The 27299-nt window shown below is 41.2% G+C and overlaps 1 protein-coding gene across 1 annotated transcript; it reads right to left on the reverse strand.

Moving 5' to 3' along the window:
• Positions 1 to 1541: 1541 nt before the first annotated feature.
• On the reverse strand, positions 1542 to 7186 carry EVX1 (even-skipped homeobox 1). The gene is made up of 5 exons (XM_058179907.1): positions 6991 to 7186; positions 6721 to 6951; positions 3868 to 3930; positions 3638 to 3816; positions 1542 to 2075 (listed from the first exon to the last, which is right to left on the reverse strand). The coding sequence occupies exons 1-5, from the start codon at positions 7184 to 7186 to the stop codon at positions 1542 to 1544; spliced, it is 1203 nt and encodes a 400-aa protein (XP_058035890.1).
• Positions 7187 to 27299: the final 20113 nt, after the last annotated feature.

Genomic DNA, 27299 nt, shown 5'->3' on the forward strand with positions numbered 1-27299 from the left:
TGTTTTTGAATCTTCTGTTCTACCCCAACAGCATAGTAATTTCCTGCTTTTATTTCAATGTATAATATACCTTTTAAAATAATACAGTAGTTTAAAATTAGTGAATAAACTCAAGTATTTTATATATTCTTCGTAGTCCCAATTAAGCAAGGAGAAAAAGCCAGCCAATTTGTAAATCTTTGGGTTCAGTAAAATTGTTACTGGTATGAGCTGTCGAGGGCTGTCCTTCCATCAATGAAAAAAACAGGTAACCTAAGGAGCTGGGGATCATTTCATTGAGATAAAAGAAGAAAAACTTATATCATGCCCAGGATTCAGAAAAAAAGGCAGGAATGGGGAGTTGTATTCCACATATGGAAAAAGAAAATTACAATAACAGATATAGTGAATAACACAGAGGCAGAAACTCACTTCTAAACCCAAAGATTGTTGCGGAACTGAAATTAAACCCGGAAGGAGAAGAAAACAGATTCGGCTTTCATTTGCAGACCAGTGATTGAGTGATTGCCGGGAGAAAAGAATCCTGCTTCCTGTCGTTTAATCTCTTCCCTTGGCGGCTTGTTAGTGCTTGGCAGCCACGAGGGCTCTGTCCTGAGAATATTAGCCTTGCAGCTGATTCCCTTTTCAAAACGGGGGGGGGGGTGTGCGCGTGTGCCTGTGCAAACTTTCCCACTACATATACATCACTTGTTAATTTGGTCCGTGTGGTCACAATTCAGCGACTGACAGTAGAACGCTGTTATTTTAAAGGACAAATAGCTTTAATCCCTCTGGGTTCTGTGTGTCGACTCCGCTTTCTCACTTCTCTTTTTTTTCTCTCCCTCCCTCCCTCCCCACTTCCTCAGCTGGTGCACAGAAGGTGTATGCATGGGGGTATATATGCGTGTGAGAAGCTAATATTTCCAAGAATTATTTTTTTAAAAATGTCTAGTTCAGAGTTGTTACTTTTTAAAGGATATCGGACTAAAGAAAGGAAGAAAAGCCGTAGAAACAGATTGGCACTATCGCAAATCCACAAAGGTCCTTCTTTTGCTTTTTTTTTCTTTTTAATCTGGCAAAGAATAAATCTTTACTGTCATCAGACATACACTTTTTTTTTTTAAAGGATCGACAATTTCTTCTTTCAAGTATTTCCCTTTTAGTCACATATAAGGTTATGCATAAACTATTGGCGCCGTGGTTTGGTAAGCATCTGCCCTCATAAACTGGAGACAACCCCTCCCCCCCCGCAAGACTAAGTAGGAGCTCTTGGTTTTGCTGTGGCAGAAACCATTCCCCCTCCCCTTTCCCCCTCCTTGGGGAATAATTCGCCAAATCCCGCACCTCGCTTTGGCCAAGGATCTTCCGCGGATTTGTGCACATTAGAAATCCTCCCCATCTTCCAGGCTCATTTTCATTTTTTGTTTCCATTCCTTGGTGTCCACTGATTGACGGGATTAAACATTAGGAGAGGAGCAATCACAGACCGGGTGGTCTCTGGAAAGGAGGGCGGCCGGGACAGGGAGGGCGGGAGGAAAAGAGCGCAACCTGAAATAGGCCCTTTATCTAGTCAAAGGGACTTCTTCGCGCTGGTCCAGGGGGACCGAGGAGGCCTTGCTCAGCACTGAAGGTGTAAACGTGAGAAAGGAGTCCGTCCGGGTGGTGGCCGAGCAGCTAAAGTCCGATCCCGAAGGCCGCTGGACTAGCCCGGTCGCCTGACTGCCGTGACAAGCCAAGCAGGAGCAGGGACTCCCTCCGGCACCGCTCAGCCCGTGGGTCGGACCGGCATAAAGAGAGGGGTGTCGGAAGGCGCACAGCAGTTCTGGTCGCGGGTACGGGTGGGAAAGGACGCGAAAGGTGTCCAGCGGCCTCAGAGGGGAACTGAAAGGGGCGGCTGCGGCCGAAGCCGAAGCGGCTCCGAGGCCCATGTGGGAATAATAAGGCAGGGGCAGGTGGGAGGGGAAGGGGTAGGGCAAGTTGCCGGTGGCCGCTGCGTGGCTCATCATGTAGGTATAGAAAGCTGGATCCGCCGGGTGGGGCCAAGTCATAGCCAGGCGTTGCCTCTTGTCTTTCATCCGCCGGTTCTGGAACCATACCTGGGTGGGGAACAGACAGGCAAAGCAAAGGAAGCTCTGAGTCGCCAGCAAGGCTGGGATCCCGCCATAACCCGCCACTCCATGCCCGTGCTCGGCATCTTCCCCATAGGCTGGGGAAAGATTCATCTGGGGAACGTCAGAGACCGACTAGGGGCAGCTGCCTCTGGCTACTGAGTATATTCAAGATTTCGATGGCATGGAGTTGTGTGCCCAGCATTTTCTCCCACACTACCTTAAAAATCAGGCTGGGAGGCTTATATTTATTGGTGTTTGCAATAAGGTACTTGCCAGATCTGCACAATTGTCAAGGAGTGGAATTGTTTGTGGCCCACGCATTTAAATAGAAATAAAACAAAATTATTGTGAATGGAATAAACAAGTGAAAAACATGGGAGAAGTGTAGATCAGTAGACTAATATGAGGTATGCAAAAATAAGTTTCCCCTGGAACATCCATAAATTATATACTGTTATTATATTCTTCCACAATAAATCTGGCACAAAATATTTTTTTTGCAGCTACATAAGTCTAGTGCAGCAGGCAATCAATGCTATTTTGATAACAATTGTAATAACAATGGTATTAGTAGCAGTAATAGCAAGATTGCTTCCTATGTGCCTTTCTCTTCTTTCTTTTCTGCCAATTTTTAGTCTTTGCCAAAATATTTCCAGGATCTTTCAGACAATTCTCATCACTAAGATGTGCGATGAAGTTAACAGCCTGAATGCCAGCCTGCCTAAGTGTACAGGAAATTCCTTAATACCAATGCACCGAAAATGAAAATTTAATATCTTTAATATGTACTTAGAGAGGTTCAAATTAGGCAATTCTGTTTCAGGAGAGATAGGCAAAAAATAAATAAATCCTACCTATAAGATTACCTAGTTTTAAGGTGCTTATTCCCCAATAAATTTGCTCAACTGCTATTTTGTGTAATGATAAAGATGTTATTTAAGCCACTTAAATTAGACATTAGAAGGTTTCCATTCTAATGGTTACTGACTTCGGAGGGTTATTGATTTCAGCAAGCCAGATAACAAGTTGATGTTCAGTGGTGTGGGTGTGGGGGAAGGGGGAGTTAAGGTGGACTCAAACAAGCAAGCAAGTGTTGGGGAGGGTTGGTGACCTTCCTGACCATCATCTTAAGCACTTTGCACTGCATGGAACTGATTTTTGGAAGTGGCTGATATTAAATCCCTAAGAAAGAGTCCCTAAGGTTAAAAGCTGTAGGCCTAGTCACACCCACCCGGAAAGAAGTTTCACTGAAGGAAGAAATTAGACATATTTCACAGCAGACGGCTAGTTCATCTTCTTCCAAGAAGAAACTGCTGCAGAGCTGGAGTACCGTTTACCGTAACCAGAGGTGAAATCAACCATCTACCATTGCAGATTAAGATCCACTATCACCAGAAAGAGTGCTGGTTTTGAAATGATTTGACAGTGGGAACTGGGGGAGGGGAGAGGAAAGGACTTGGGGAGGGTCAAAGTCCAGACACTCCGAAATTCAAAGCTCCGAAATTCAGGATTTCCTGGGTTTGGGCCAAATATACATCCAAACCTACCTTGATAGTTGTTTCGGGTAAGTTTAAGGCGGCTGCCAGCTCGCATCTCCTGGGTCTGGACACGTAATTCTCCCGGTAAAACTCTTTCTCCAGCCTGGCTATCTGCTCCCGGGTAAAGGCGGTGCGATAACGGCGCATTTGATCGCTGGCGCTGCAGGCCAACGACCCCTGAGAACCACCTCCACCACCTCCTCCTCCTCCTCCACCACCACCACCACTGCCAGCGCCACCGCTGCCCTTGGAAAGATCTCCTTCGCTGCTAGGGCTCCCTGCTGAAGTATCCGAGCACTGACCTGCAGGGGAGAGTAGAGAGGAAGCCATCCAGAGGGAGAAAGACAGCTGGAGCTCTGACGATGGAGCTCCCACCACCCACCATTATTATTTATTCCCCCTCCCACACCAATTCAGGCAATAGTGTCATCAGGACAGCCCTTGGGAGCAGAGGCTCAGGATAGGGGCTCCTCTGGAATACTACTGAAGAACTCGGGGGAGTTGACAGGGCTGCTTCATCACAGTTTGGAAAGCAAGTTAGTTTCTTTGACTTCTGAAGATGCGGGACCCAGGCTGGCCTTTAATCTAAGAATACAAAGTGTTATATATAGTGCACATGAATAGTGAATAAATAAAAATGAATAGCGAATGAATAAAAACAAACCTCAGCTCAATCCTCAGCCTTATTAAATTGGGCTGCTCAGATATAAATCGCATGCCCTGTCAAGGGCTTGGCTGTAGGCAGATTGATTCGGAGTTTAGGCTTCGTTAGATTGAATGGGTTTTACTCTCAAGGCTTGAGCAACCTATGAGTTGAATTTAATCAGGTGTGGTATTCCAAGAAGAAAGAAAAGTTCTTTGAATTCCTTGACGACCACCCATTGATGCTCACCGAATACCGAATCTAGAGGCCAAGCTCTCCGATCTGCCTTTTTTCTCTGCCTTTCAAGTTACAAAACTAAAAATACCTACCTAGGAGTAAATCGAATTAATTGTCCCCACTTGAACATGTACCCGGTTTTTCTGCCCATTTTTCTATTGAGGACACAGAGTCATTCAGTGCCAATCCGATTTTGTAGTATTTATACTGCGGATATGAAACCGCAATCCGAGGCCCACACTCTGGAATAAATTACTCTAAAAATCTACTGGACACAGTTTCCCGTAAATTGCATTTTCCCTTTTCCTAGACAGGTTTTATTCACAGATCACACTAGTTTCTCGCACCGAAACTGCTATCCTATGCAAAGCTATCCGATGCAACGAAAGGTACTTGGCTCCTCGTTTAAAGCCAGCGTGTCAGGAGACCTAAGGAGGAACGTATCCTGGCGTCCACCTGGACACAACGGCACCTCTGCTCTGTAAACTCCTTTCCGGAAGCGGAAAGAATGCCAAGCCTTTAATATTTATTTGATAGCACCTGCGGTCGAGAGGAACTTATAAGGGCGGAATAAAAGTCCTAGATGTCTTTCTTTTTTTCCCCCAATGGAAAAGTGTTTCAGGGGCTTCTATATCCCTTCTTGCCAAGACAAGGAAAATCGTCACCATTGTTATCCTGCACCTGATCAAAAACTGGAAAGTTTACACTACAATAAGTGCCCCCACCTGTCTTTTTGTTTTCTGTTGCGATAGCCTTATTCTGGAAGTGAAGGCATAGAAGATTCCATTTTCAAACACATACAAGACAAGCAGGTGAAGAAGACAGGCAGGGTCTGTAATGCACTACACATTGTAGTGCATTACAGAACATATTATAAAGTGAATACGCAAAAGGAATGGCACTGAATCGCTTTCGGATTCCCTTTTTCTATTGCGTGAAAGAATTGGGACTCCAGCTCACAACATTTGGGGCCTGGTAAAGAGGCTGAAAGAGGCTGCCACATCCCTCGCCAAGCCCCCATCACTGCCGAGCTATCCGCGATAAGAGAATCGTGTCTATAAACGCCAACTACACACATCCGGTCTCTTTCTCGGTTTCTTTATAAGGAATCGCGTCCCCCCCGCCCGCTCCAGGTGAGAAAGAAATTCTCAGAAGCAAAACAGAGCTTTCATTCTGGGCTTCCCTTTCACAGACGGAGCGTGGGGTTGGGGGTTTAGGAAAGGAAGAGAAAGGCGGGGAGGCGATGGAAATTCGATTCCGGACTTTTGCTTTCCATTGCAGACGATTCTCAGGGTTTCTTCCTGAGACCAAAGGCATTAAACCCACAGCCATTTCCGAACTGGCGCCACAAGACAGGGAAGTGAAAAGCAGTTGGGGCCTCGAACAAACCTGCCAAGAGGACATGAGAACTGCAGGGTGTGTAGTTGAGAAAAACGGGGCAGGGAGGAGAGAGAGACCCCGGTCTTCCTGTCGGAGGGAGAGAAGGTGCGTGAGTGATGTCGCCTGTGCTGTGACTGCTTCTTCATTCGTCCAGGCATTCTGCAATTTTGCTAGGGAAAATTGCTCGCCTGCTTCTTTGCAATACAGCCTTTGGACAGGACGGCCAGCAGGAGCGGGTGGATGCTTTTGATCTTGCTGTGAAATGTTAAGGAGGAAGCTTTCCTTTCCTGTTCCGCGGCAATAGGAAGGGGGCAGGAGGCACCACGCAGTCCTATAATCTTGGAAGGAGGGAGCATCAAGAAGGTGCTAGGCACAGCAATAGGAAAAGAAAGAGAAGCTTCTGGGGGATTTATTGCAATCAAAGTCTAGGGTTCGGGGAGCGGGGATTCTGCAAAGCTTTTAATTCTTTGTTGCAGCGAGGATGCGATTTCACGTCCTCCAGTAACATGTCGTTAGACTTCAAAGGGGGAGATGTGTGTGGCTTATTGCAGATGCCTCTTGGTGGGCAATTAGAGATGGAAGCGACCAAGCCTCAGGATTTGGAGACTTGGAGAGGGCAGTTCAAAGAGGGAGGGGAAGAAAATAAAACGCAGGCGGCGATCCAGAAATCACCTAAGCCAGACTGAACAACCGGCTGCAAGTCGCCGCTTTGAAGCGCTCTGAGGACTGAGCCAAACAGCAGCGCTAGTCTTGTCCCGTCCCACCCAGCTGCGAATCCAGATGGGTCTCCCCGGGGAGCTCGAAAGAAGGGAAGCGGGGAGGGGTCGGGTACCTTTGCCGTGCTGGAGGTGGTATTCCGCGTTGTCAGGGGCGCAGTCCGGGGTGCAGCTCACCTCGATTTCCTCATAGAAATCCGATTCGGTGTCGGAACTGCTTTGGGGGGCTTTGGTGGGGGGAAGGCGGTGGAGGGAGGTCTGCTGATTAGCAGAAAGAAGCGCTGCTGCTGCGGAGCGGTTCTCTGGGACGGTCCCTGGTGCTGGTAGGACTTCCACCTCCTCCTCTTCTTCCTCCTCCTCCTCTTCCTCTTCTTCTCCTCCTGCACCTCTTCCCGCTCCTCCATTTTCCCGGGCGGACAAGGAGGCAGCTCTAGAGCTCGAGCAAATCCTGGGCATCATCTTGTCCTGTGGATCCAGGCCCGAGACCCCAACGGCCTCTGCCATATTAGGCGCCCTCTTGCCAGCCACAGGGCCAAGCTGAACTCCGTCCAGAAACAGCACCATCTCCTTTCTGGTTTCCATCGTGGGTGTCTTTTAAAGCAGCCCAACCGGATTCTTCCTTTCGTGTTCTGGTGCTCTTTCCCCACCACCACCCCACCCGAGCCTCCATCCACTCCGGGGCGCCTTCCCCCCCTCCCGCCCGAGTTCTTCTTCTACCGAGGCGGAAGGGAGCCGCGAACGGGGCGAGCCGGGGGGATGACCTTGTGATGCGAACGCTCCAGTGTGCAGCGCCGGCTCTGGGAGGGAACTCACCATTGCCCTCTTCTTTCTAATGCTGTCATCCCTTAATGGTGCACTCGTCATTACAGTTACCTCTGGTGACGCCACTGGCTTGATTGCCGGGGGATAAATAGGAGCGTCTGCCGGCCGGAAGATGAAAGGAAGAGCCGGAGCGAAGAGTTAAGGGGGTGGGAGCTGGAGAGGAGGGGAAAAGCACCTGGTGTAACCAGTGCAAGGGAAAGGAGGCGGGAAGAAAGCAGGCAGGAGAGAGGAAAGGCTATTACCATACCACTGCCTGTTCGAGGTCTTTACCTGACAGGCTAATCTCCTTTAGGTCCGGTTTTGCTGTGTACCTGGTTTTAATTACACCCGTTTTTGATCCACCACACGAGAGACGTTTCAGAGTGGCGCCTCTCCAGACTTGAAGAAGACATCCAGAGATCGCTGTCTCCGAAGGAGTTCTATCTTTCTAGCTGGTACAGGCCAATGGTTTCCAAGATGCCATGGAAAACTAGGTTCAGACCTTTCATTCATGATGACCGAGGTGGCATCTTGCGATTTGTTTGACCCCCTTTCCCTCCTCCCTTCTCTTTCAAAGGCATCACTGGGTTTCCAAGCCGTTGGCCCATCTGCTGGAACTTCAGAATTAGGAGAAATCCTGGAAGGGGGACAGCTTGACTATTGTCCTGCCTCCAGTGCTGATGGTGGCTAACTTTATGTATATGAATTTTACATACGCAAAAACCTGTGTTTTTCTTGCTTTAGGAGGGATATCCACCAGAATGTGATTAACACGTTTCGACCCTAGAAAGAAACAGCAGTCGGCTACTAATTCGAAACGACAAAAGCCTAGGCAGATTTGTGTTGAATGTAATAAAATTTAGCAGACCAAGTTTTGTAGAAGTTTTTATCTTGCAAATGTACCCAACCTACTTTAAGATATATAATGATTTAAATCTTTGTTGTTTTATTCTTCTTTTGCAGGCAAGCCCCCCCCCCAAATCCTACGCGTTTAAGAACCATAGAATAACACCTCACCCTTAATCCATTCTTTGTAAGTCATTTTTATTACAATTTTTTTAATATAAAAAACCCTTTTGCGTTTAAACTTTCGTTCAGTAACGTTTCTAATATGATAAACAATTTAGAGGTTGTTGCTGTGTTTTTTATAGTGTACAGAACCCGTCAGTCTAATAATTTGAAGAAGCCAGGTTGGGACTGAGAATGATGAATAGGAGTTCAGTAATTGTGTAGTGATATTAATGAAACAAATCTGTTTCTAGCACAAATATCGCTGCTCTGTGACTGACAATTACAAAACAAATTATGGAAGCAGCTGAAGACCCTGCAAACACAATTTCTCACTATAAAGATGTTTCATTTTGATTGTTCGCACCCTGTAGCCTCCCGTTTCGTTTTAAGCTCTTTAACCCATCCCTTTGTAAGAAGAGGAGTCCTGCAATCTTCTATCAATCCATATTAGCAGGTTTGGCCAGGGAGGTTGGATAGCGCCCTGGCTGCGGGGTTTTGTGGCTATTTCTTTAGAAATAAACATGAATTCAGTAGGAGATACTACCCAAGAATTGCATAGGAATTTGTTTGGGAAAAACATCTTTCAGTCTAATAAAGCAGGAAGGTTTGGTCCTTCAATTGGCGTCATTTAGTAAAATCTCACAGCATTATTTGCGGCCGGTATAAGGAAAAGTGGCATGGGTTTTAAAGCAGGTTCATTTGTTTAAGTGAGCTGCAGGAGTGGTGCCACTGCGGGGAAACATTCCAAAAAGGCTGAAGAACAGAGATGTTTTGAGCTAACATCCATGATCGTAATGGCAATGAAGCCCATAGGAAAATAAGCTGTGTATTGGGGAAAATATTTGCTAAATTTACTGACTCTTAATTTCAGGTGAATACCCCTTTAGAGCTGAACAGGGTAATAAATGAGTCCTCAGCGTCTGGGTTAGGCAGCTGGTTGCCCTTAAAAAGTACCCTCGTTGTTAATTTTACTTCTCTCCAGGGCAAAACTTGAATAGTGGTTCTGCTCAGCGGGAGAAATCAAGGTAATGCACGTTAAAGCAGCAGAGATGCATAATGCCACCATTCCTGGATTTGCAAAAATGGGGCTTTGTACTGTGTTGGTCTTGAATCTAGGCAATAGAGAATGTGCAGAAGTGGCTTTCTTTCCCAGTATGCTGAAGTGGGGCAGGGGAAAACTTTGCATGGTCCAGAAAACCAGAAGAGAATCTTCTGCCCTCTCACTATTGTTCCCCACTGTTGGTGTATCAGCTGGAGATATGGAAATCATGTCAAAGGGAAATTGATCCCTCCAATCACACTAGGACTTCCTGGGCTGGATGATCAAGACTCAAGATCAGAAAGCAGATCTTCTTTGTTGCCTGTTTTTCAGGATGACCCTGAGAATTTCTGGGTCCTTTGGAAGGACAGGGGTGGGGTTAGTGCATGTGCTTTGCATGTCTGAATCCCTCTCTTTCAGCTGCATCAGAACTATTGGATGAGTTCATCCTTGTTGGTTTCCAGTTGCTGTGACAAATGGACTTTGCATGGAGCAAGTTGGTATCAGTTTCATTAGCAGTAGGGAAAGGATTCGATCATGCCTTCCAAGGGGGATCCTCAAGACCAGTACTGCAGCCTTGTTGGCATTTACAACATTCAAGTTAATTGAAGAATAACCTGCTTAAAATTCTAAATCGGCCCCACCAAATGGAATTCACTGAGTTAAAAGCAGCATTGAGATGTGCTGTCTCTTTTATGTAAGCATACAGGCTTTTTTACCCCCCAGGAAGAATAATTCAGGAGGGAGAGAAAATGTGTAATTGTTCTGCCCACCTTAGGATAAGAAATTCTCAGATATATCTTGAGATATACCAGTAATCAAGATCTACATTGCCAATGGCTGGTAGTTCCAGTAAAAAGGCAAGAAACTAAAGACAGGGCTTATTCATAATACATTAAAACTGTACAGAATAGGAGGCTAAAATCCATGTGGATTAATAGACATTAATCTTTGTGCCTTTCCTTCTTTTATTTTTAGTGGATTCTAAATTAATTGATTCATTGATCTACTTGCTATTGTACCAGTAGTTTCCTGGAAAAATATTATGGGGCAGAATAATATTAATAGAAAGTAACTTAAACCCATGTATATGCTTAGTTGAGACTTTGGTGGTAAAGAATATGATTTTATCCTAATCTTGGTTGAGACCCAGGCCTGAATTTACTGATATGGAATATGAAAAGAACATTTCCTCCTGCTTTTAACTGTAAACCTTATGCTGATTTATTTGTATTGGTCCAATTTGTAGTCTGCATTTTCTCCAAAGGTTCAGAAAGGCTTCCATGGGAACCTCTCTTCATTTCATTTCCAGGACACAATCCTGAAAGGTAGAGTGGCTGTGGCTGGCTCCAAATCAACCAGTGGTCATCCAGCACTAAGGAGAGAATCTTCTAAGTCCTACCTCATCTAAAAATCCCTTCTTAAAGCAAACAGTAGTCCTAGATAAGGATTCTTCTCATTCTCAAAGAGGCTACAAATTTGCAATTCTTTCCATCTGAACCAGCAATACATTGCCCATTAGAAGAATGATTTTAATCAGAGCTGCCCCTTGATTTTCTTGGATTTGTTATATGATGAGACTTGAGAAGTCTCCTCCAGCCAGGTCCCTCCCTGACTTCTGACTTTAAGGATTTTGTTTTTATTTATTTTTGTCACAACACTGTATATAAGCATTAACATGAAATAACTATATAATATATAAGCTTATATATGAGCATAAGTATGTAATAACTGTATTAATTGGATATAATGAAGAGGAACAATAGGACAGGGAACGGTAGGCATGTTTGTTTGATTTCTACTTTCTGGACAAATAAATCCAATAGAAATGGCTTTGTTCTGAACCTGCCCAGTACTAAAACAATCCCCAGTGTTTTTCAGCAAACCATAGGCATCTTTAGAAATATGTCTCTGTGTTGATACTGATGTTCATTATGTGTGGTGATGGGGGCATAATACCCTCTATATTCAGAAGATAGATTCGTTTTTTGCTCAGAGAGAGTGGGCCTTCTCTGTGGGGGCTCCCGCCCTCTGGAACGAACTCCCCCCAGGACTCCGTCAACTTCCGGACCTTCGAACCTTCCGTCGCGAGCTCAAGACACATTTATTCATCTGTGCAGGACTGGCTTAGTTTTTTCGTTTTTAAATTTAGAGGGGTTTTAAATTGATTTTAATATTTATATTTTTATTTTTAATTAATTGGGCAGTAGAATAAGTTTTTTAATGATTATTTTAATTTGTATATTGATGTTTTATATGCCTGTGAACTGCCCTGAGTCCTTTGGGAGATAGGGCGGTATATAAATTCAAACAATAAATAAATAAATAAATAAATTCTCAAGCAAATAGTACATCTGAAATCTGTGCCTAACAAACAGATCTTGGAAATACAGAAGTTTACACACCTGTGCAGCTGAAGATTGCAAAATTGTGGTTAAGTTTGTGAGTTTTCTAAAGTAGTTTATTAGTCATGGATATATTCCTAAATATGTTTTTCATCCTAAAGCATTGTTAATTGCTCCCTTTCTATGCTTTGTATGCATTGTATGCATTGTATGAAACAATTTAGTTGTTACATAGGAAGTTTATTAGTTGAACTTTAGTGCTGTGGTTAAGGTGTCAAAATGGGCCACTGAGGGTCAATTCTCCATTTCTCTGTGCAGTTGGCTGAGTGATTTGGGGTCAGACAGTATTTTTCAATACAATCCACCATGCAGGTATGGTGTTATGGGGATAAAAGGAGGCCAGATTTCTCTTTCCATGGATGCTGCTTCAGGGTCTCAGACAAAGGATGGGGGATTGATGATATTGTATTACAGCAAATGTAAGAGAAATTAAATAATTCCTGCTCTGGAGGACATTTCTTATTGGTTTATAGATAATAGATTGTCAATACAAAGAGTAGCTCTGTCAGATGGTTATTGGAAAAACATCCAAGGTTTCATGATAATCGCTAAAGCACCAATCACAAGAAAAATGTTTTTCTAAGAGCATCCACATTACCAAATGCAAGAAAGGTTGTGCTGTTACCTGTAAATACGTACAGGAGCAGGAAAGAGATTGCACAACAGAAAGTCAAAGGGAAAAGAGATGCTGGAAATTCAGAGATGGATATTCATTGCACTTATTCTCCAAGGAATTCAGAAATCAGGTAGGAGGTAAGTATTGTCCAGGTCTCTCTCTCTCTCTCTCTCTCTCTCTCTCTCTCTCTCTCTGTGTGTGTGTGTTTCTTCCTCTTTAAAATTATCAGAATTTTATTTTTAGGAAAGATAATTCTTCCATACCATGAATCACCACACAGTGTAGTTGAGAGAAAACCATGACTGTGTATGTTATCAGGAAAAGAAACAAACTAAATGACAATGGCATCTCTGCAGAATGCAGGAAAAGGCTTCTCAGAGGCTTCTTGCTTTGATAATCAATATGGCCAAGAAAGATGATTGCAGTAAACACAGACTCTATAGGGCTTAACAAGAACAAGAACAATGAAACTGATAGGTTTGATATGCTTTGGTGAAATAATTTTTCTCCAGTTCTGGTACAAATGTCTCTGGCCTGAAGAAGAAAAACTATATTTTTTAGACCCTGTAAAAAATGTGTTTTTCAGCTTTTTTAGCTGGATGGACATACTTTGATATTTGAAGGTATATGGGGCTGTGGATTTATAACATGGCTACTTGGGAAGAGTCCTGGCATAATAGCTACTTACAAATCTGATCTATCAGAACATTAGCTACTACTCAATCCATCTCTCCAGCCCACTTCAAGGCTCTCAGTTTGTCTTTGCGTCTTTCCGAAGCAGGTGGGTTTATTATTCTTATCATTTGCTGAGGAGGCTAATAGAACTCATTGCAGCTTATAGACATTCTGGATAGCAAGATGATTCTAAATGTTGGTGCTGGACTTTGAATGGGGTCAGATTTTAAGTGTAAAAAGACAAGTAAATCAGGAAGTCTAGCAGTTGTCATGGGAAGTTTTTACAGCCATATTAGTGCCCATGTTAGACACCATGACTTGTAAAAAAGGGTCCCTCTTGAATGAAATAGATGCACATGTATACTGCTGTAAAAACAAAAAGGAAAGAAAAGAGTGAAGGAAAAAAAAGAAAATAAAATGAAATTTTAAAGGTGTTTCAGAATGAAACTGAGTTACACAATTTATCTCTACTTATGGTTGCTGCTAATTCTTTCAACAATCAGAATTTTCAATTATTTCAATTATTGTCAATCATTATTTTGAATCAATTAAGGAAAGCCAAGACTATCCCATACTTTTCAAGTGCAATAAAGGGAAAGGTTTCTCTTTAATAGATCTTTTGTGATGAATAAAAAGATCTGAATATCTTTAAAAACATGCAAGGACTAATCTTTACTAATGACCTCCTGAATACCCTCAAACATGAAGGGTGAAAGTCCTTGCATGTTTTTAAAGATATTCATATCCTTTTATTCATCACAAAAGATCTATTAAAGAGAAACCTTATCAAATGAATGGGAATATGGTTAAATCACTTTTTAAAATTAAATATTACTCTTTTATTAAAATCCATTGTATCATTTTTAGCCTTAAATCACTGCAAATGAGTGAAGCAATTCCAGTATTCATTCATTCCCTGGTTTGCACATAAAATTGATGCAATAGAAATAAATCACATACAAGATATTATACATTTTATTCTTACTTTTTTGGCACCAGGATAGAAAAAGGATTCAGCAACTTCCACATTTTAGTAATAGCACACTTGGTTTTTTAAAACATTGCATAGGAACGTCTAAACATCACTTTTTAAATGCCTGTTTTTGAAAGAAATCTGAAATCTGAAAGAAATATGCAAATTCACAACAGTGTCATGCAAGGGTAATTGCAGGACTGAAAGATGCAAGAAAACATCTATAATTATACAGCACGGGGAAAATGTTTGTCTATCATCATAAATTGAGTCTCATATTAAACCATGGTGATATTAAACATGATTTGTTTGGGACACTGTTACCTGAGTTCATATATGTTGCTGACCATAGAATGGATAACTGGTTTTGCTTAGGTAGTGTGACTCTAATACTGTTAATTAGCAATTCTATATATGCTATCTTAAATAAACCTTACTTAATGCAATGGGGCTAGATGCTGAATAAAGTTTCCAAAATTATGCTTTTAAATTGTTAGTCCAGTTCATATCTAGTGAAAATATTTTAAGGTGTTTTTTTTTTTTTTTTTGAGAAAGGTGACAAAGATCATGTCTGGAGCCTAGAGACCTACTCCTATAAAAAAAGAAATATTTCAGGAATTGAACTTGTTTTTTTCAGGAGAAAAGTCTATTAAGATAATCATCCTCATATATTTGAAGGACTGTCATACATATATGATGGAGCAGATTTATTTTCTGTTGATTCAGAAAGCAGGGCTCAAACACATCCATTCAAAGGAGAACAAAGCGCAATGAGAACATTTCAAAACTGATTCTTAGATATAACATCAACTCTTTCTCAAAGTACAAATTGCTTTGGAAGGTGATGGGGCTATTTTTGAAGTTTTGAGAAAGAGCATAGGTGATCATTGTCTATTAATAATATTATATTAGTGAAGTTGCTGTATGAAATAAGAGGCTGGCTGAATAACCTTTGAAAGTCCTTCCAGCTGTGGGATTGTATAAAGTGACACTTGGGACATAATTTCCTCTCATTTATTCCTATTATATTTATTATTTATTTTTAACTTGTGTACTTTTACAAGCTAGTCTTATAAGTAGCTACAACCTACTTATCTATATTTCAAAGCCTAAAGTTTTGAACAAACAAATGAATGTCACAATCATTATGAACATTGGACATACATGTACATCAATTTCATAAGTCTGATGTGCTTTGATTTCTGTCAATGGAATCAGATCACAATCTTGTCTATCATCCGGATAAGATCGCTAGGAAATAGATAATTCTATGTGACAATCTTGTAATAACTGGGTAACTTATTATGTAACTTATCCATATACCTTACAGAGGTATAGCGGAAATATTAGGAATGAATCTTAACTACTGAAAAAAAATGCATTCATTTATTCATTTCTGTATAAATAAGTATTAAGTAAACAGCAACAAGAAAGCATGCCTAACAAATTGGAGGAGGGGAGGAGGAAAAAGTGGAAGAAAAATTTCAACTTGTATGAGATTCAACTATTTTGACAATTTGTGTGCTTTATTTTGGTTAATCAACAATGAACTCTGTTGAGTTCACTGACACAATTTACTCCCGAATTAGTATCAACTAAAATAATATTTTAGTGGAAGACTAAATACAGATATATATTTTTGCCCATGGAGAACAGAACAGATATCTTCCTCTTTTTTTCCATATACACACACATTCATAAAAGATGATTCAATATATACACAGCTAATTTAAACAAAACTAATGCTCCAGATATATTTCCAAATATTTTAAATTACTGTCATATTTGTTATATGGCAATATAGTTCTTTGCAAAAATAACAGCATTCAAGCCCAATGAATCATTTTCCAAGCTGGAGATTTTAAAAGGCATTTAATTTATTTTACACTTGGTAGAAATAACTTCCATAAATTTTAAAGTTGTAGTTGCAATCTGTACATGCTTGTTCTAATTGCAATTGACGTAATATCTCCATAACAGTATATCATATTTTAAAGGGGAACAATATTTTTATAGCTGCAAACATGCGATCAATGCAAGTATATATATTCAAAATGTAAACCACAATTATTTTGTTGCAGCTTTTTTTAAAAAAATATTCCAAATGCTTTTTTCCCAGCAGTTTAATGCCAGTAAGTTGACAGAGAATCCAGAATCCAGGTTTATGTTATCTTAAGATTCAGATCACCTGATCAACATGGAAATATGAGTGAACATGTAGCGGGAAACTATTTTCCTTGATAAAGTGAACTAAAGAGCCATTTCCTTTTCTTCTGTGGGTAAATGAGGCTGACTATAAATTAAACACACTACTTATTTTATTTTATTTTATTTATTTTGTCACACAGTATATATAAGCATAAGTATGAAATAACTATACAATATATAAGCATATATATGAGTATGAGTATGTATTAACTATATTAATTGGATATAACAAAAGAAAATAATAGGACAGGAACGGTAGGCACATTTGTGCTCTTATGCATGCCCCTTAAATGGTTTCATTTCAATTAAATGGTTTACCTTTCAAATGGTGCTGTCCTAATCTAGGGGCTTTGTCCAAAGAGGGGAGAGTTTCTCACTTCTCTAAAACTGACAGCCCTTATTTCCAAACACTATGATTTACTTCAGTAGAGACAGGAGTTGGTACAGAGCAAATGGTATTTACTTTTTATGAAGACAGAGCTTGCTGCTAAAGAAGTGATGCTGGTGCCACAGGACCCAGGGGGCATCTGAGGTCAGATCTCTAACACTGGGGCAGTTTTGCCCAATGATAAGCATCTCTTGTTAGCGGCAGCAGCTTCCCTTTTGATTTGAGTGGAAGGGGCTAGTATGGGCTCAGATCCAGTTATTGCCTCAAGGCTTTGAAAGCAGTGAGGGCCCTGTTAGAAGGTGGCTCCTAGCAGAACCCTTTAGTGTATTGTTAAGGAAAGGAAAAACATGCAAAGGAAGAGATAAAGATTGGTGTACTTAGACTGAGGCTCCTCAGCTCATGTGTGGGTGTATTCTCTTCCCCGCCTCTCCTTTTGGGCAACAGTGGCAGCCCCATCTTCAAGATAACATAGAGAAGTAGATGCTATTGGTTTCAAAGAAGACACTTGGTGCTTGTAAAATATATTCCAATCGTATCACACAGCAGCATATTTCCATATCTTCCTCACTCTGTTTTTAAAATCCAAATGTCACTTATCCAAATGTCCAAATGTCACTTGTCCCAATTGAATTTAACTATAGTAATATTAGGATAGATGCGTTGCAATAAATTGACCATCTAGTTTTAAAAGAGATTACTTGGATTCTGGTATGGTATTATGCTATGGAACCCATACCACATTTCTGACATCAATACAATTGAATGTGTCCAGAAATATTTTACAAAAAGAGTTCTCCACTCCTCTGAATACAACAAAATACCTTATACCACCAGACTTGAAATCTTGGGTTTAGAAAACTTAGAACTCCGCCGCCTTCGACAGGACATGTGTTTAACTTATAAAATCATCTATTGCAATGTCCTTCCTGTCGAAGACTACTTCAGCTTCGATTGCAACAATACACGAGCACACAATAGATTTAAGCTTAATGTTAACCGCTCCAATCTTGATTGCAGAAAATATTACTTCAGTAACAGAGTTGTTAATACTTGGAATACACTACCTGACTCTGTGGTCTCTTTCCAAAATCCCCAAAGCTTCAACCAAAAACTGTCTACTATTGACCTCACCCCATTTCTAAGAGGTCTATAAGGGGCATGCATAAGTCAAGCGTGCCCACTGTTCCTGTCTTATTGTTTCCTTTCATTATATCCAATTAATATAGTTATTACATACTCATGCTTATATACATGCTTATATATTGTAGAGTTATTTCATGCTTATGCTTATGTATACTTTTGTGACAAAATAAAATAAATAAATAAATATGTTCATATGGATATTAATCAGGGGTGAAATCTAAAATTTTTTGCTACCTGTTCTGTGGGTGTGGCTTGGTGGGGTGTGTGTCCTGTGACTGAGTAGGCGTGGCCAACTCAATGTCACTCACAGCCATGCCCACTCAGTCGCAACCCCCCACCAAGCCACGCCCACAGAACCCAATAGGGGAAAAAAAATAATTTCTATTCTGCCTTTTCCCTTTCCCTCGCCACCTCTTCTCTCTTCACCTAGGCCGCGGAGCCACCACCTGCCTCAACAGGGTTGGGGAATGCACCATTCCCCACTCCAGCCTTTCTCTGGAGCTGCCGCCCACTCACCGCCTGTTCGCCGCCTGGTCGCCCTTTGCCTTTGGTCAGGGGCCGGGACCCAGGGACGCCCCATTCCCTGAGGCCTTGGAGTCGCCCCCTGCTCGCCGTCTCCTCAACCAGGTTGGGGAATGCACCATTCCCCGACACCAGTCTTGTCCCGGAGGAAAGGCAAGCGTCCAAAAGTTACCGGAATTGCTCTCCTTGAATATGCCAATGTCGTGTCCCACTCCTCCGCTGATGGCCGGGTCAGGGAAATCCGAATCAGGCTTGCCTCTGCAGCTCTGCCCAAAGTCCTAGCAAAGTCCTCAGAGCAGGTAGGAGACCAGTAAGTGACTTCAGCAAGATAAGTTCGACTTTACCTGACTCAGAGACTGCCAGAAAGCAGATCCTTTATATAGGCCATGGGGTGTGGCTCCATGACTCAGCACTCATTAAGGCCTGCCCCTCCCTTCCTTCTGTTGCCTCCGCCTATCCAATCTTCTGATGCGAGGGTCACTCCAATCAGCTGTTGTTGGAAGTAAACTTTCCTCAGGCTCACATGTTGTGGAGGAGGGGGAGGGGTCTAGCTGCTCCGTTTGCCTGGGCATGGAGCCAGGGCTGGGGCCGGGTGATGCTCCCTCCTCTGCAGCCTGCTTGGGCATGGAGCCAGGGCTGGGACCGGGAGGTGCCCCCTCCTCTGCAGCTTGTCTGGGCATGGAGCCAGAACTGGGGCCGGGAGGCATACATTCCTCCGTGTTTGGGAGCAGATAAGCAGACCCCGGCTGCGGTGAGAGCGGACAAGACACAACAGCCACCTTGTTCTATGCGCCAGATGTGCAGGCGCATACCCAACCTGCCGCTGATAAATAAATGAAATAAACAGCGTGCGCTTACACAACCGGTGCAGGGAACAAGCAGCAATGGCAGTAGCATATTCAAGGAGAGGGACTCCAGTAACTTTTGGACTCTTGCCTTTCCTGGCAGCCAGCCGCTGGAAGAAAGTAAGTATACGCTGCGTGGTGAAGAAAAAATGGGCGGCGGCTCTGGGACAAGGCTGGTGTTGGGGAATGGTGCATTCCCCGACCCGGTTGAGGCAGGCAGCGAGCAGGGGGTGGCTCCGGGGTCTCAGGGAAATGACGTATCCCTGGGCCCTGACCAAAGGTGACGGGCGAACAGGTGGCAAGCGGGCAGCAAGTGGGCGAAGGAAGAATGGGCGGCGGCTCCGGGGAAAGGCCGGAGTCGGGGAATGGTGCATTCACTGACCCGGTTGGGGCAGGCGGTGGCTCCGGGGCCTCGGGAAATGGGGTTCGGCCCCTGACCTAAGGGCGAGCAGGTGGCGAGCTGCCTTCCCGGTGTTCCAGTATCCTTGCGAAGGCTGGACTGCGGGCCATGGACTGGTTCAGGGGCGTGGCCAGCCAGCGATTGCTACCGGATCAGCGAACCAGAACCAAACTCCGCTATCTACTCACCCGATCTGGTCCGATCCGGTAGCATTTCACCCCTGATATTAATGTTCTCTTTCAAAATCTACATATATTTATTCCTTGCTAGACAATGAAATCAAATCAAAACTACAAAAGGGAATTAAGTAGAATATTAACTAAGATCTGAAGGTTGTCTCAACAGGCTCCATCATCTTCCAATCCACAATCAAATATGCTAACAGTTAAAGCTATTAACTATCTGAAGTCAGCTTTTCACCTAATAGGTCTTTTCAGAAATATTATATTATAAAAGTGAAAAGGACTCCCATTTTGGAAAACCAAATTCCTTGCTAACAAGGAAGAACAAGAATAATAACAACAGATATGACTGGATTCTACAGAAAAAGAAAATCCAAAGATTTCTGTCCTGTTCTCCGTTCATCATAATTATTTTTACAAGTTTCTTGTACAAAAGAAGAGTATAATAGAAGATGACCTGGGAGTATTTTTTCACTAATATCCTTATTGGCAATATTTTTGTTTTTAATTAGAAAACATAAAATCCTTCTTTGAAAACATTACTCTTTAATTGCAAATGACTGATCCTTACGAAAAAGTACCATAATTTGTACATTTTGATAAAGATGTTAAACTGGTGCCCTTTAAAAGTTTTATTGAAGAATCTAAAGAAGCAAATTCTATAACCATGACTTATAATTTTGATAAGGTAGGATAATGTGATAAATTCAAGCTTCATATTAAGGAAGGAGACTGAATTGAAAGAGAAAAGAGATCTAAAACAAACCAACAAACAAAAATGTCTGTTTTAGCTATTTTTTCCCAGCCTTTTAAATTTTTGCAGAAAATCATACTTCCATATTTGAAGACAAGGGTTTATTTGAGCTTTTTGCCTTATTTCCAGTGGAAAAGAAAGCACAAATAGAGAAAATAAGGAATATTTTTACACAATTCAGGCATAGTTCAACAAAATATTTTACAGCAAGTCTAGTTTAAGAGTAAGCAGTTAGTCATGGGGGAGAAGGGTGTCTAATCCAATGAGCAGAAATGATATCAGTTTAAGGAAGCCTCACCTGAATTCCAAAATCCGGCTTCATCTCTTAAGGCTGTCATCACATTACAACCTTTTCCAGGTTCTGAACAAGAAAGTAGAAATTTGAATATAGAAGATATTGAGAAAAATGCCTCAAATGTATGTGATTCTGAAAATGTTGATTTATGGTACTCGTTAGTCTAATGAAGGAGAGAATCAGAAACATTCTTGCTGCAAATCATACCTTGTTTTCCTGTGCTGAGTCTATAGCCCTCACCTTGATGAAACCTTAAGATCCTGTCATCGACTAGAGAGGGTAGTAGGTCCCCTGGCGGTTGCCTGATTTATTTGAGAGAAAGTAATTTTTCCCATTGACATTCTTTTTTAATTTTGTACTGTATGGATTTTTTTTAATGTATATTATGTACCACCAGAGTGGTATTGGCATTGATGGCTTATAAACATAATCACATAAATTAAACACAATGGCTAACAGTCAGAAGTAAATATAAGTTACAATATGACAAAAATATTAAAGTAACATTGAACTAATGAAAACTAAACAGGTTAGGCTTAGGAAGAAAACTTTTCAGCTATAATCACTTCAGTGAGACCTGTCCTCTGTCTCACATAATCAGAGGTAGCATTCAGATGGTTTGGATTGGTTCAGGCGAACCAGTAGCAGAAATTTTAACTGCAACCGCGGCTGACTGTTGGGGGCGAATTATTGGCCCCAATGGAGAGGGTGCGCAATTTGGGGGTTCTCCTGGATGGATGGTTGTCTTTTGAAGATCACTTGGCGACCGTCTCCAGGAGAGCTTTTTACCAGGTTCGCCTGGTCCGCCAGTTGTGCCCCTTTCTAGACCGGGATGCCTTATGCACGGTCACTCACGCCCTCGTCACTTCTCGCCTGGACTACTGGAACGCTCTCTACATGGGGCTCCCCTTGAGGTGCACCCGGAGACTTCAGTTAGTTCAGAATGCAGCCGCGCGGGTGATAGAGGGAGCCACTCGTGGCTCCCATATAACACCGATCCTGCGCAGGCTGCACTGGCTACCTGTGGTTTTCTGAGTGCACTTCAAGGTGTTGGTTACCACCTTTAAAGCGCTCCATGGCATAGGACCGGGATATCTTCGGGACCGCCTTCTGTTACCACATGCCTCCCACCGGCCGGTACGCTCTCATAGAGAGGGCCTCCTCAGGGTGCCGTCAGCCAAACAGTGCAGGCTGGCGACCCCCAGGGGGAGACCTTTCTCTGTGGGGGCACCTACCCTCTGGAATGAGCTTCCCCCAGGACTTTGACAACTTCCAGACCTCCGGACCTTTCGCCGCGAGCTTAAAACATATCTATTCTTTCGAGCAGGACTGGCTTAATAGGGTTTTTAAATATGGATTTTATTGGGGTTTATTTTATATTTTGTATTGTATTTTAAATTTAGGCTATTGGAATAAGTTTTTTAAATATTGTTTTTATTGAAATGTATCGTTTTTATTTTATCTGCCTGTTCGCCGCCCTGAGTCCTTCGGGAGAAGGGCGGTATACAAATTAAATTATTATTATTATTATTATTATTATTATTATTATTATTATTATTATTATTATTATTATTATTATTATTATTATTATTATTATTATTATTATAACTGGGCGCCCAGTCACCCAGTTGTCCCAGTCACTAGTTGCCCACCCACTCATCCCACCCATCCCTGCCCCACTCTGTCCTATATACAGTATGTTGCCTTCACCATGCGGCTCAGCTCGCTTCTGCACCTCACCTGCTTTGCTCACCAAAGGTAAGCATTCCCTGGATCCAGCCTTGCCCTATCCGGAGCCTCCGCCTGTTCACTGGTCACCTTGGCCAGGTCAGGGAATGTGCCATTCCATGGCTCTGACCTTCCCTGGGGCCTCTGCCTGCATGTCACTTGCTCGCCCTTTGCTTCGCTCATCTGTGTCTGTGCCTTGGTGAGGGTGCCTGGCAAGGCTTGGCCAGTGAGCCTTCAGCCACCTGTAGCTTTCGGCTGCCTTCTGAGTAACTCCACTGTGTCACTGTCTCTCCAGTGCAGCAGGCCATTCTCCTAGCCAGGTCTGACCGCAAGTGGCCCCGGCAAGGAATGGGTGCACGTGCACGGCCAGTATGAAGAACAGCAGCAACAGTGGCGACAGGACTTTTTCAGACCTCTTTTTCATCCTGTAGTTTTTAGTAGTTTTTGGCGCAAGCATCTTCTCAAGAATTTAATCTTTTTTCTTACAATTTAATTTCCACCACCTGCTATTCAGTAATCCAGTCTTGTGTTAAATAATTTTTAAATCAGAGAATGCTTCCTTCTACTTATTCTCAGATTCCAATTTATGAGTTTTAGTGGAGGAACCAAGACAAGGACATCTCTAGGAAGGATTTTAAAATCTGCAAGATGCCAGGTGCAACATCATGAGAGAGCAATTTGGTCAAGTGGTTAAGGCACAAAGCTAAAAAGTGGGTATGAACCATGCGTTCTAGTCCCACTTTAGTCATGAAATCCAGCTGGGTGACCTTGGGCCAATCATTCTCTCAGTCCAACTCACTTACAGGGTTGTTGTTGTGGAGGAAATAGGAACAAGAAGATATGTTAGACATGTTCACCACCCTGAATTCTTTGTAAAAGCAATAAAGGTGGGATACAAACAAATAAACAGATAACTATCAAGTTCTATCACTATTATACATGTGTGTGAATTAATGCACATATGTGTATGGGGTGGGGATAGTTCAAGATGCCACATCCATGACTGACAGATTTTGACCTTCCCTATGGACACAACTGAACCACCATGTAATGTGTGAGGATGCAGCAGTATTAGATATCAACCCCTTTCTCTGTACCATATATTTTTGAATTCTGTTTCATCCGTTGCTATCTAAATTAAACTCCTTCAAACATTGCTATATTTGCTAATTGTCTCATTGTCATATAAAAGTTCCTTTTCTTTCTCTGATTACAAATATTCATTTCACCATATGGAGATCAGAATGACATATAGCAACATTTGACCATAAGATGTATTTATCTATATGTATTATGTTGTTGCTGATTTGTGATTTGTTTTTTTAACAACCAAAAGTAAATAATGAAATTTACTTTTGCCACCACCTCATATTCTATCATCATTTTTTGTTGATCTCCAATATTTCTTGGCTAAGGTCTCATTTCATTTAAGACTTTATGAATATCTCTATGCTGTTTTCTTGGCAGCAGTCCAGAAGTTGCTTGTAATTGCCTTCTTAGGGGAATTGGTTTACTTGCCAGTCCCGTTTACAGCTCTGGGGTTTCCTGGTGGAAATCCATTTAAATATTAACCAAGTTCAACCACACAAGAGCAGCCAGATGCTACTGCTTTGTTGGTTAGTCGGCATCATTTTAAATAAATGCAAAAGAAAGTTTCTAAAAGGTCCTGCCTATTACAAATGGGTTTAAATCTTTATTTTTCAGTTTTGGCAGCTTTAATGTGTGGATTTCATGGCCTGCTGGAAAATTCTGGGAGATGAATTCCACATGTTAAAAGTTGCCAAGTTTGAAAAATGATGGTTTAAATTATAAACATTTTGTCCTGCAGTTATGTGGTAAGGGACTCCTTGCTTTTCACTTTTTGATTTTTTTGATAACAAATTTAGAGGTTCAGGCACCGTACTTCTGGTCTTGCAAGTCAGCCTTATCTTATTTTATGTCATGCTTTTTATGGTTGATTAAAATTGAAATCCAAATTTTTTTTGCGGAGGGGAGAAATACACTGGCTTGCTTATCCTGATCCAACCTTATGTTAGTCTATTATTTTACCATACCCTGCTCCAGTTCAATTTGGACTGTTTAATCTTAGAAATTTAGAATTAAGATTGGAATAGCTATATTTTGAGCAAAATGTTTCATGTACAATCACATGTAAGACAATTTGTCTTACTATTCCAGTTGCCCTGGTGAGAAATCTGTTTGAAAATCTTCATAATTTGCTGGAGTTTTGTTTGGAATATTTAACTCCAAACATTGCCACTTTCTGTTCACTGCACATTCTGCATAATTTATAAGCTAATCAGGAGCAATCAAAGTTTCTAATCTGAAACCTTTTATTTTCTTGCTCATTCCTACACCTAGTACCTTTTTTTTTGGTTGCCAGTTATCAACCTACAAGATGATATTTCCTATTTGTTCATGATTAGATGTGTTTATGGGCCTTAGTTCACCTCTAAGTGTATGGAAGCTGGAACTGATTACTGAATAATAATATGACAGGAAACAGAGAACATAAATGTTTCCTACCTCTAACTTCTTTTGCCTAGTCTATCATGATACTTTGGAAGGCAAGAGTATTCTACACATGTGGACTTCCTATGTGATTTCAACATCAGGTTCATGAAGATACAACACATAGGCAACGGAAGAAGACACCAGCCTGAGTGGCCAAAAAGTATTGATCTGTACTTAAAAAATTGTTTGTCTTCAATAATTTGATCCTGAAAGTTTTAAAAGATTTGCATCTTATAACTGCAATGTTCTTCTTTATAGAATCTTATAGAATCTAAAATATAGAATATTTTATAGAATATCAAATCACAAAACCTTGACAATATTATGTGTAATAATACAAAAATATAAATTTACACTGCCATCAAGTACTGGTATTAGTTACCACGATGTGTAGTATAACTTTGGATGCAAGTTTGTGCATCTCAAAGTTATATACCATTGCATTAAAATGTAGCAGTCTGCCCCATCATGAGTCAGCTTTCACTTACTAATAGCAAGAATATTTGTAGATATAGAAAGACAAAGTTGACTTGGTTAAACATGGTTGAATTTTATTGGAAATACATTTTTGTGAGCAATGAGACTAATAGGTATTACAATTTTTTCAATTGGACCTAAAAAAGATAAATGTGTATTCTTGATTTCCTAACCATATGCTGCTAGATAATTAAAGCCTCCCCCAGTGGTGGGAAACATGTAGCTTTCCAAATATGGTTGTATCGCAATGCCCATCATTACAAAGATTGATTGGCCTGGATAGATTGAGTTCAGCAACATGTATAGGGTTATTATAACTTCCCCCTGTATAGAATAATTCAATAATGATTAGGCAATATGAATTCTCTTAAAGCTGCAGTTATAGAACAGACTGTCAAGAATAGCAAGTATGAATTGCAAAATAATTGTAATCAGACCTTATGCTAGGAAATAAGGTCTGCTTAGGAAAATAAATTCTAAATAAGTTGGGTAGATCAGTTTGCTGGAATAGGCAATTAATTATTTTGCTTTGCCTATTCTTTTCCAGAAAATCCTGGATTGCTTTTGAAAGCTTGTATCTAATTTGCTCAAACAAGGAAATAATTATCTTTCAGTTTCACTATTGAAATATAAAAAATGGTAATTTCATTTAACCACATTTTCATCAAATTAAGTTCTTTCTTGCCATTTGTTTTCAGTCATTTAGATATCTGTTTTTTTGTTGGTTTTTATTTGCATTTATATCCTGCCCTTCTCCGAAGACTCAGGGCGGCTTACACTGTGTTAAGCAACAGTCTTCATCCATTTGTATATTATATACAAAGTCAACTTATTGCCCCCAACAATCTGGGTCCTCATTTTACCTACCTTATAAAGGATGGAAGGCTGAGTCAACCTTGGGCCTGATGGGACTTGAACTTGCAGTAATTGCAAGCAGCTGTGTTAACAACAGACTGTCTTAGTCTGTTGAGCCACCAGACCTTTGCATACAATGCCATTTCTGACCAGACTTGTTATTCTGTGTGATATTTGGAATGTGAAAATATGACTTCAGCAACAGGATGGTAACGCCTGGAATGCACTACCTGATTCTGTGGTTTCATCCCAAAACCTTCCAAATTTTAACTTTAAACTGGCTACTGTTGACCTCATCCCATTCCTAAGAGGTCATGCATAAGTGCACCAGCGTGCATACTGTCCCTGTCCTAATGTTCTCTTTAATTGTATTCATTTTATATATTCAATTCATGCTTATACTTATATATATTATTGAATATGTAATAAACAAACAAACAAACAAATAAATAAATGTAGGTAAACAACAGAATCATCCAAGAACATGTTTTTAAGCACTTGTCAACTTAAAATGTATGAACTTCAATTTTATGCTGTCTGGGAAATTTTGTGCATGTAGCCTACATGTTAAAGTTACTAAGGTTATCAAATCTTGTGTTAACTGATCGGTCAGATCAAACAACTTGTATTGCAATATTCTATCAAGTTTAGTAACGCTTTCAGTAATTATATATTAAAAAGTCATCCTATTTGTTGATAGGATGTTGATTTGTTGATGATATTTAAATGGATCATTATTAAATGATTTTTATGAAACAGATGAAATAAATTTCAAATTTTTCTCTTTTTTTTCAATCTACATTCAGCAAACGTATTGGTTGCTTTGTGTGCTTTAAAAGCATCTGTTTTTAGTTAATCTATTAT

The sequence above is a fragment of the Ahaetulla prasina genome, chromosome 4, assembly GCF_028640845.1.
Source record: "Ahaetulla prasina isolate Xishuangbanna chromosome 4, ASM2864084v1, whole genome shotgun sequence".
NCBI classification, from domain to species: Eukaryota; Metazoa; Chordata; class Lepidosauria; order Squamata; family Colubridae; genus Ahaetulla; species Ahaetulla prasina.